The sequence below is a fragment of the Lissotriton vulgaris genome, chromosome 12 (assembly GCF_964263255.1).
Source record: "Lissotriton vulgaris chromosome 12, aLisVul1.2, whole genome shotgun sequence".
NCBI lineage: Eukaryota > Metazoa > Chordata > Amphibia > Caudata > Salamandridae > Lissotriton > Lissotriton vulgaris.
Genome location: NC_141700.1, coordinates 717,102,798 through 717,114,315, shown reverse-complemented (window position 1 = coordinate 717,114,315; position 11,518 = coordinate 717,102,798). Strand labels below are relative to the sequence as shown.

The 11,518-nt window shown below is 38.5% G+C and overlaps 1 protein-coding gene across 1 annotated transcript in view; it reads left to right on the top strand.

Moving 5' to 3' along the window:
* Positions 1–223: 223 nt before the first annotated feature.
* Positions 224–11,518, top strand: part of LOC147678105 (uncharacterized) — a 105,049-nt gene continuing 93,754 nt past the window's right edge. Inside the window, exon 1 of the mRNA XM_086946571.1 lies at positions 224–350. Coding sequence (XP_086802697.1) covers positions 272–350 — 79 coding nt within the window. The 5' untranslated portion in view covers positions 224–271. The remainder of the gene's footprint in view (positions 351–11,518) is intronic.

Here is an 11,518-nt window from a genome sequence, read left to right as displayed (position 1 = left end):
CCTCAGACCCATACGATTACAAAACGTATAAAGGGATTTCAAAGGTATTATCAGTCCCTATTAAGAGAGGAAACATTGTGGAGGCATTAGAAAAGGCTGCCTGTGAAAGTGACCGAGGGAGATCGTGTGATAAGTAGGGCATGTGAGTGACGCCGCGGCAGAGATCCTTATCTCTGCTCTGAGTCGAGGCTCGCGGATTGGTTCGCAATCCGTTCATCTTCAAGTGCACAGCACACTCTTAGAACAGACCCCAGCAGAGGCGAGGTGAGACATGAATACCGCAGGCTTCCTGCCCCTCCTGTGGACCTGGGCCGCGGCCTTCACACCCGCACCCGCACGGGTGGGCCAAGGTAGGGACCCTGCATGGACTGAGTGTGAGGGGAGGCAGTGAAATGGTTGTACTACTGAATGTTGACACCAACAATATTGAGACAGAAGAATATCAAGAACAGAATGAAAGGGACAAAACATCCAAAGGTAAGTGCATATAGGGAAGTACAGATTTACCATTCCTAACTCCAGATCAATGGTACCTTGAAGATATATGTACCACATAGGTACATATATGAGGAGTTATGTATAGAAAATCTAGACTTATTTAACCTCTTCATATTTTTTTCAATATTTTATCGATATTCTGTTTCACCAATATTGTGGGTTCAATATTCATGGGGGAAACACAGTGAAATGGCAGCTGTAGGCCGGTACTGCACCACCTCAGCCTGGAACCAGCTTTGCAATTGTTGTCATTATGAGTGTAAAACCACTTTACTAAGCATAAAAGTTGGTTTGACACTTAAGAATGGATTAGCTGACATAGATGTTTTTGTGTCGGGAAATCTACGAGCATTGCTGAAAAAGAACAGAATGCCTGTAGAGGTTGTGAACTTCCACGCCATTCACAAATGGATCTTCAATACTTGTCCAGCTTGGGAAAGGTCAGCAAATTACTCATATCAAGGGCAGGAGTAAATCTCTCTGCATGGCGGGCCAAGGAAGAAAACACCGCAAAAATAGGTGGGAGTGTAAAGGCAGTGGCTTCTTCATGAAATAATAAAACAGTTGAAGATTTTCTCCTGCAACAAGACACGTCTCTATTTTAAACATGGGAAAATTGAATTTTTGAATATTTCCAGGAAAACGCATGGCAACCTGCCACTGTCCCACTCGAATTCTTTTTTTATGAATTCTAGGAGATCAGAAGTGATGGTGGAAACCTGTAGGTGCGGATTTCTAACTTTTTTTTTGAATGAGGCCCAGGAATCTGTAGAAAAGAACACGTAGGGCAGCTACTCGCAGCTTCATATGTGCCATACATACATTTAGAAAAAAGATATACACAGTCTTGTACACAAAATCTTAAAAACTGTAATGGGAGCATATGGACAGCTATACAGAATTGAGAACAACTTCCACCTCGTACAAGACTATATAAACAACGTTTATTCCTTAAAAGGTAATGGCGCAAAAGGTTGCACATCATACATATACCTCTTTACGTCTCAACTCATCATCTTACATGTCATAAATCCTATAACATCCTTTCGAACATTTAACCCGCGTCTACCCCGTTATGTACTCTATTCCTGTCCCATATGTACAATGCATATTTACCTTCTAAAGTAGATCTTCCATTACTTATTTGGACAAAACCTCCTTGCACAGAGGACCTCTCAAACGGAACACGTGCCACGTATGAGAGGAGGCATAATTTCATTTAAATTAATGCATGCAAAAAATACAATTCCGTTAATGGAATGCATCTTGTGTGCATATAATGCTGGCTCATGAGTATAACAGAAGGGACAATGCATGTTAGTCAATCCTATAACACAACCGGACCTGCCCCCTCACAGCACTCACTGCCCAACAATCCATGGAGCACATAAACAAAGCATTATAGTTTTAAAAATCTCCTAGAACGCCATACATCACAGTGACATCTCAAAAAGAAAAAACTCTCTTAGTGCCTTACCGAGGGTGGACTCAATCAACCTTTGCAATCATATCCGTTGTTTCTGCTTACAAACCAGAGATCTGCGCCATATTGCAGTAGACCGCAAAAACGTTAAACTAGTACCTATTTTGAACTCTGTCACCAAGCCTCTTAGCCAGCATGTAGACCATTTTCTTAAAAAAAAAAGAATGCTTCTCCCCCAGCTATGCCTGTTTAATAGAAGGCTGGTAGGAGGAGCAGACCCTCAAAATGGAACATCGAGAACAATATAACACACATGTCAGACTCTGGCTCAGATTCATGGATGATGTTTTTATTGTTTGGTATGGCAATGATGACAGTGCTAATGAGTTTATTAATGACCTTAACAACAATCAGGTCAACCTCAAATTCACCTCACATATCAGTGACAAGGAGGTTGAGTTTTTGGATGTGAAAGTATATGTGGAAGCTGGAACAATTAATACTACGCTCCACAGAAAAGCTACAGCGGGCAATTCCACGCTCCATGCGACGAGTGCCCACCCCAAACATTTAATTCAAAGTATAGCTTATGGTGAGCTACTGAGAATAAAGCGAATATGTAGCACCACTGAGCAACAGGAAGTATGCATTAGAGAGGCACTAGAGAGATTTCGCTGGAGAGAGTACAGCACATCCACTTTCAACCAAGCGCTCAGCAAAGTCAACACTAGATCTAGAGAATCACTATTAGATCCTCCCACTGCCATTAAAGAGAGCCCATCAATGAAAATAACACACCAAGACTCATCCTCATGTTTAATAAACAGCATCGCCAAATTCGATCGATCATCAATCAGTATTGGCCGATAGTTTTGACGGATGCAGTCATGGCTCCTGAAGTACCCAGCACACCGACCATAACATATCGTAGAGAAATCTCTATGAGATCCTAGGTAGTGCGCAGCAATCCGGAAATCCCCAAAAATAACAAAACCACGTGGCTAAGGCCTCAAGAGGGTTTCTACAAATGCACATCATGCAGGGCTGCAAATTTGGAATTACAACTACCAAATACAAAACTCCTTTCAGCCCAAATGAAACTAAAATTCAAGGATACTTCAATTGCAAAACTGAGTACACTGTATATGTTCTGACATGCACCTGTGGCCTCCAATATGTAGGCAGCACAGAACTACAGGTGCATGTCAGAATTCTCCAACACCTTATTGCCATAGTCAACAATGATGCGGCGTACCCAGTAGCCAGACACTTTAAAAGCAGTGCATCGCAATGACCTTAAATGCTTCCAATACTATGTAATTGCAGCCATCCCAGAGTACCCTAGGGGAGGCAACAGAGAGAAAGCATTAAGGAAACTTGAGTCCAAATTCATACTGGAATTGGACAGCAAATATCCTAAAAGGCTTAACAACATGGAGGACCTTCACAACTTTATCTAACTTACATGAATTACTTAAGTGTCTTAGAAAACATACACTGTATACACTTAAAGGTTTTTATCACTGTAACTAGATTTCCCTTTATTCCCATGTGTCTGTTTTTTAATAAACATATTGACTTTTTATTATGCATATTTTTTAATATAACCCCCTTTTTTGTACACATATACTATTTGCACATTAGCACAACTATTTTGCACTATTCCAACACTCCTATGGCAGCTATTATTCGCAAACACCATATCTAGCATATCATTTGCACATTGCAATTTTGCACATATACACAGACATCTACCCCAATACAATTGCCTTGGGACTTTTACAACACAAGAATTTATTACGACATGTAGCTTGATAATCAATTCTTAGTACTGTTACGATTTTGTATTTTTATATTAATAATTTTTTATAAAAATAGGCATTTATTCAATTAGTTATATATTTATATATTTATTTGTTAAATGAATATCAATAATTTTAAATACCACAATATAATTTATGCAATCAAAGAACAATGTACAGTACTGTGTGTTGCATTTAAGCATCGTTAAACATTTGTGGTGTTTCATCATGTATTTAGCAAATGTATGCATAGCATTTCAAATATGGTGTCATAATGCACAAAGAGACAAATGTAATAATGCCAGTAGTGTTTTCTTTATGTCTATTAATCACGTGATCGGGGTGTAAGCATCACGAAAAAAACAGGGCATAAAAATAGCAAGCGGACTGCGTTTCCGCTAGTGATCAAGGATACTACGGTATTCGAAAAGCGTCTGACGATAGCTGAATAAATCAAGACCTGCTAAAAAACCACGGCCATTGGTGTCCGTTTCCCGTTTCTCAGTGCATTACCGGCTGGAGTGCAAGAGATTGTCAGGGAGAATACTGTTTGGATATATATATGTATATATATATATATATATATATATATATATATATATATATATATATATATATATATATATATATATATATATATATATATATATATATATATATATATATATATCTCCCAGCATGCACAAACACTGAAACTCACTTGGGAGGCCCAACTGAGGGCAATTACTTACTAGCATCCAGAGGGGAGAAGAGGTTGTGTTACTGCTTCTGTGGACTGTTAGCAAGCCTCTGATGAAAGAGCAGGAGCTCTGAAACGCGTCAGGCTATGAAAATGTTTGGAATGAAATGCCGGTTTGAAAGTAAAGTTTCTGATGAAAAATTCTTTGCTGAGTGTGTGTTAAATTTTTGGACATACATATATATATATATATATTACCTACTGGCGGTCGCCAGTAGGTAGATATAGTTAGGACCTATTTTCCATAGGAAATCCGCAACATTCTTTTTGGAATAACTTTGGCGCCGGTTAATGAATCTTCGCAAAATGTTCAAAAATAATGGCCAGCTCTGGTCCGCTCCTTTCCTGAAAGTCTTGGGGTGATTCGTGTAGCGGAGGCAGAGAAAAAAGGGGGTCCCAAAACATGTTTTCCCCATGCAATTTCCTGTAGGACCTTTAGCCGCAGCTACAGCCTGAACTGCTGAACAGAATTACGCCACATTTGGCAGAGATGTAGAACTCAGTTCAGATTCGTGCCTTTTTCCTAAATGGTGTCAATCTGTTCAGTAGTTCCTGAGAAAATGACAGTTAAAAGCATATATATATATATATCTATGGGCACGGTGGATCTGTGCACCCTGAGCGCACCGTGAGCGCAGCCTGCGCGCACCCTGAGGGCACCCTTTCGATCATGTGCTGAATGCTAATTGGCTGTAAAATGGTTGTCAACACTCAAAACCAGGAAGTGTTGATAGCCATTTTGTGCCTTGGTAGAAGCGAGGATCTAGAAATTAGTGGAAGAAGTGTTCAAAATGTATAACCTGGGCAGGTAAGAAATATTTTGTCCCTCTAGACATGCTGAGGCGGTCCTACAAGGACCCCTAGGGCCCCAAACATGTATTTTTTTTAAACGGATAAATGTGTGCTGGGTACATGGATCCTCCATAAAAAAAATTTAAACCAAGCGCGGGCTCCTGTGCTTGTTTAAAAATTAGCTATCTGGGAAGGAAAAATCCTGTGGTCTAAAATATTGCATTTGAAGTGGGGGCAGAGAAAATAGGGGGGTCCCAAAATGTGTATTCCCAATGCAATTTTCCATAGGAACTGTTCATTGCGGCTACAGCCCGAACGGCTGAGCGGAATTACACCAAAATTGTAAAAGAGGTAGTCCTCGGTTCAGACTCGTGCCTTTTGCTTAAATGGTGTAAATTCATTCAGTAGTTTTTGAGGAATTTACAAGTAAAAGTACATATATATCTATGGCCTCGGTGGATGCGCACATCTTGCGCGGACTATAAGCTCACCGTCCCGATCACGCACTGAATGCTAATTGGCTGTCAAGTGGTTGTCAACATTCGAAACCAGGAAGTGTTTGCAGCCATTTTGTGCGCCGGTAGAAGCGAGGTTGAAGAAGTCAGTGGAAAATATAATAATAATATTAGGAAATAGGTCCCGGGGGTATTTGTTAAAAAAATAATAGTGGGGGTTCGCTGGGGCCTCCACAGTCCCGGGGCTTCACTCATGTTGGGAGGGGGGTGCAGTAGGCTGTGGTAATTATATCGGGAAAACAACAATGCGGCGTATTGCGGCTTTTCTTTAATATAATGTGGAATAATGTTTAATTATTTGGCAGTGTTCACTTTTGTTACAGATAGAGTCATTTTGTTACTGGAAATGTATTAATATGTGGGAGGGCGTGATCTGTATGTGTGCGTGGAAAAAAATGTATGTTTAATTGGCCAAGGTGTTCCAACAACAAGCTTAATGTTCATTGGGTGCGAACTATCAAAAGTAGAAGTGTTTTCCACAATTCACTTCTGCTCCGGAGAGTAGCAAGGACATCTAATTGGCTTACATGTTGTAAGGAGGACCTTCCTGAGCTTTATGTTGGTTGGTTGTGAATTATTGAAAGTAGAAGTGTTGCCAGACATTTACTTCCGCTCTGCGGAGTAGGAGGGGCATCTGATTTGCTGACATGTTCCAAGGAGGACTTTCCCAAGCTTAATGTTAATTGGCTGTAAACTGTTGAAAGTAGAAGTGTTGTCAGCGATTCCTTCCCTCTTCGCAGAGTATTAGGGACATTTCATTGGGTAACGTGTTCCAAGCGGGACCTTACGAAGCTTAATGTTCATTGGCTGTGAAGCATTAAAAGTAGAAGATTTGGCAGTCATTCCTTCCTCCTCTGCGGAACAACATGGACATTTTATTGGCTAAAGTGTTTCGACACAAGTTTGCTCCTAATTGGGTGTGAACGGTTCACTGTTGTCAGTGATTTTGTGACGCACTTACAAAGGAGTATGGGAAAGAAAAGTGGTAGAGGGGAGGGTAGGAACACTATTAACTCTGTACAGTGGTCACAAGGTGGTGGACAGGGATTGTGAAGGAAAAAATTGTTTTTATATGTTTTAAGGGCCATTTATATAATTGCTGTGGGGTGTAGAAATCACGGCAGAAAAGTGACAGTGTCTTGCAGTGTTTTTTTTATCAAGTTTGCGGGTGGGATACTTTCCAGGAGCACTATTTACTTATAATGTGGTGTTTACTTTTCTCACGGGGAGGTGTGGTTGTGCTGCAAAAAATTCAGTCTAGGTTTGAAACAGTTTTTATTTAGCAAATACAAATAAACTTTCTTCAGAAACTGACGCTGTATATATGAAAGGGGTGACAAATAAAAATGGAATTTCATAAAATATCAGTTAAGAGTGGCCATACCCTCCTTTATTCTGCTATAGTTAGTAAAAGTGTTGCCCCATATTCTTGATAATGTAAGAAGGCATCAGTTACTTTTAGATAAAGTAGAACAGAAGTGCTACAACAAACACTCCTGCACTACATTATCTGAGGTCAGGAGAATAAGTAAAAAGCTGTTAAATACAAGTGACTTCATATTACATGGAAATGTATGCATTATTATTTTTCAAGTTTATATTTTGTAGAATTCAGGAACGCTTTGTCGTAGTGCTTAGAGGTCGCACACTGTTCCACTAACAAATCACATACTCAAATAAGAATATATAGGATAGTACTATTATAATATACAGTACTGGTCCTATATATTTTATAGGGAGAAGGTGAATAGGAATCGCAACTGAGAAGAATAGAAATTAGAAAATAACATTCAGAAATGTAGGGTTTATCAAATATTTAAAGTAACAATGTATGTATGAAAGCTATATTTTTTATTCTGCAATTTCGTAAAACATGCTCACTGAAAAAAATATATGATCAAGTATGTTCTAATGTTTCGTAAGCTGTATTACAGATGGCGCCGAAAAATCTCCAATTCCTCTTCTGTAACAATAGGACAATCTATTACAATATAACAAATGATACAATTGTTACAGTAAGAAGAAAAGGAAAATAAAGTTATCTATTTAACAATAGATCCATAACAAAATACTTTCGAGCTGTAATTATTTTCTGAGCTTATTTTCTCCGGGAGGTCGAAAAGTTTGATCTTTGTGGCGACGGGTCATAAACTCCTCTGAGATCATTATGACTGTGAAAAATTTAATATATATATTCACAGTGTATAATCAAAGGGGGGAACAGACTAAAAACCAGAAGCTGGTGACGTTGCTTATATATCTTTACTCTTTGTGCAGATGGGTCATGAACTCCACTGAGATCAGCATAACTGTTAATATTATAATATACATATTAACAGTATATGATCCCTAGGGGAAAACACACTAACAACTGGAAGGTGGTGACGTTGATTGTAAATGTTTAGGGTTTGCGCTGATGGGTCACCAACACCTCTGAAGCGAAGTGCAGTGTCAATATTATAATATAGAAAGTCACAATATATAAGCTGAAAGAAGCCAGAAAAGGAGCAATGTTTGTTGTAATCTATCTGTTTCTGAAAACAAGCTGCTGATGTTACAGAGAAAAAGGGAAAAACATGCAATAACACTTTTTTCTAGATATAAATGTTTAAATATTGACAAATAGCCACAAATTATAAGTATTTACTATGCCATAATGAAACAACTTACAACTCCGGAATATGTTTTGTTGACGCAAAACAAGAATCCGATGCTAGAAAAGGGAACCTGCATCACAGATTGGCGACGCAGAAAAAACTCGCAAAAACGAAACTAATCCCACAAAGGGTGTGGTTTATATAGTTGTTGGTTTTTTAGTAGTCTATGGAAGGAAGATGCGGCTCCGCATATGTAGATGGCACATTTTACAGTTTGCACGTGCTCACGTTTTAACTGTTTTACTTGTGCAAGTGTTGGAAAAAGTTACAAACTGTGAAGCTGTAAAGGTTTCGATTTCCATAAAAACACATATAAGGTCCTTATTATCTACATACATTGGAGAGTTTAAAAAGTGTTACCCGGTAAACTGTGTCCTTTTCATTCTCATGATTAAAACATCTAAATAGAAGACATGAAAAAAATATTGTTTACAATAGAAGAAAAAAAAACCTGTTAATATTTGTTATCACTATGCTGTTAATTTTAAAAAATGCCAGCATTTGTAAAGCGTAAAGCTACCCCCGGAAAGGTGTGCCGGCGCTTGGGGCGATGGGAAGATTAAGCAAGGTGTTACTTACAGTGAGATAGTGGTGGGCTAAGATGCTGATGGACTTTGGAATCAACTATGAACGCCGTTGCTCGAAGTCAGGTATTATAGGTGCTGCGTCATACTTTTACCACACTTATATGTTAATTACTGCTAATTAAGTTGAAAACATTCTTACATTTTAAGTAGGGCTTCTTGTTTTATGTTTTTACTGATTTTTACAGATAAATACAGACAGAAAAGTATTTTTTTTTCTCTCTGTATTTATTTTAAAGTGTGGATAAATACGGAAATTGAGTTATTTTTTAAGCGATTGTAAATGCTGTCAATGATGAGTACTAGGCCAATAGGTCTGTCGTTCTAAAAGTAAAAAGGTAAAAACAATAAAAGACTTTTAGTAAAGAGCCTTAAAGAGCAATATATATTCTCGTGTAAGAAAACTTGCATATTTTAATATGAAGGTTGTGTATAGTTTATCATCTAAGAGTGTTTACATGAGTGAAAACTGTCATTCTTTCAGCCATGAGTGTACATTTATCAGTAAAATAAATGTGGAAATATACTAATTTCAGATTCATTTTTTTTTTACAAAACCCAAAATATATATGGGTAAATACAGATACAATTATTTAAAAAAATATGGATAAATACAGATGGAAATGTCCCCAAAATAAATACCGTAAAACCAGGAGGTATAATTATAAGTTATAAAACACTACTGTTGAGTTTGTTTTTACTATAAAAAGTAGACACATGTTTTTAAAATTGACTTAAAAACACTATAGGTTATAGGGATATTGTAGCTAGATATGGACATTTAAAAAAACCTTTGAAATTCACTGAGAAAAACATAGTTTTCAGGCAGGTTATAGGTAAGAATTATCATTTAAAAAACCTTAGAAATTAGATGTAATATGTGACATCATCTCCAGTGTATTGCGGGCGCGAGAGTTACAGTTAGTACAACTAAGTATAACAGAGGAATTTCAATGGCTTTGTATGAGTGAAATGTCCAGCTAACTATAACACCCCTGAAACCTATATTTTTTTCAGTGAATATATATATATATATATATATATATATATATATATATATATATATATATATATATATATATATATATATATATATATATATATATATATATATATATATATATATATTTCAAAACAATTCCCTTGCAGGCATAGAGTGATGCATACATTTTGCAAAAAAAGAAGGAGAGAACTCTAGGTAGTTCCAGTTTAGGTGGAAGGCAGCTCCTGTATAGAGCACACTCAACAGCAGCGACATTCTAAATTTGCTCACCTCAAATGTCTGCATTTCTATCAAAGTTTTTATGCATAGGATTAGCACAGTGCTATCCACGCCGAGATAGAAATGGACAACATCTTTTGCCATTTGTACAGCAAAGTCTTTAAGCATTGGATTAGCACAGTGCTATCCACGCCGAGCTGTAAAATGACAAAAGCCATTTACCACTCCAGGCACAATATTACAGCTTTGGATTGGTAAAATACCATCCAAGCCAACCTGAAATGAATAAAAGCAACCCCTGACCCCAGTTCTTTTGTAAACAGAAATACTGCCTTTTAAACGAACCACAGGGGTCAGGTTCCATGGCTGATAGCAGAGGCAAATATCACTGTAACAAGTTGCCAAGGTGAAAGGTGGCGTGAAACGGAAAAGCGAATAAGCCACTGGGGCAGAAGAAATGGCAGAAAGAATTCCTGAATGCCCAGGCAAGCATCATGCAACTTTGTTGTTTCACCGAAAAAAGCTTGCACAGATGGCAACGCTGCCTTGTCTCTTAATCGCTTGTCTTTTATTCATTTGCGATTTTATATAGCGCAAACATTACCCGAAGGTGTCAGAGCGCTTTACATAAGATCCAGTTGCAATACAGAAGGACTTTGGATTACATGAGTTACATAAAAGGTACATACAGCAAAAGTTGCATATAAACAAGTTGAAAGTTCACTCAAGGAAGATAAAAGACAGTAAAACGCTACATTCACATAGGAGTGGTAGTAAGTACAAAGGTTTACTACAAACCCTCATGGTTAGAGATATTTGTATACAAGTTGCATATTCACTCAAGGTTACATTTTATAAAGCGCTTATATATTGCATTTTTACAGAGCATTAAATGTTGCCATCATGGGTCTGGAGGAATCCCCAAGGTGGGAGATGGCCGTATGGGTAAAAGGCTGGGTGGAATTGGGGGAAGCAGCAAGCTGGATCCCCGGCACAAAGTGGCGGAGATCCAGACCATCCATAGAACCCCGAGACACCAATCATAGTCATTGAAATGTCCACTGAAACCGCCAAAATGTCCCTTGGCCTGCTTGCAGCCTTGACGTTAAAGTCTTGATGGCCCAACTTGGAGCGTCTGAAGGGCCTGGGAGGCCCCACAGTCTGCTACTTCAAGGGGATGGAGGGGCTGGGAGGAGGCAGCGGTAGGCCGGCGGTCTCTCTCCACTTGGCCGATTCTTTCGCACCCTCGAGCTCAGGTACTCACCGGGTAAGCCGGTCACTGGGAG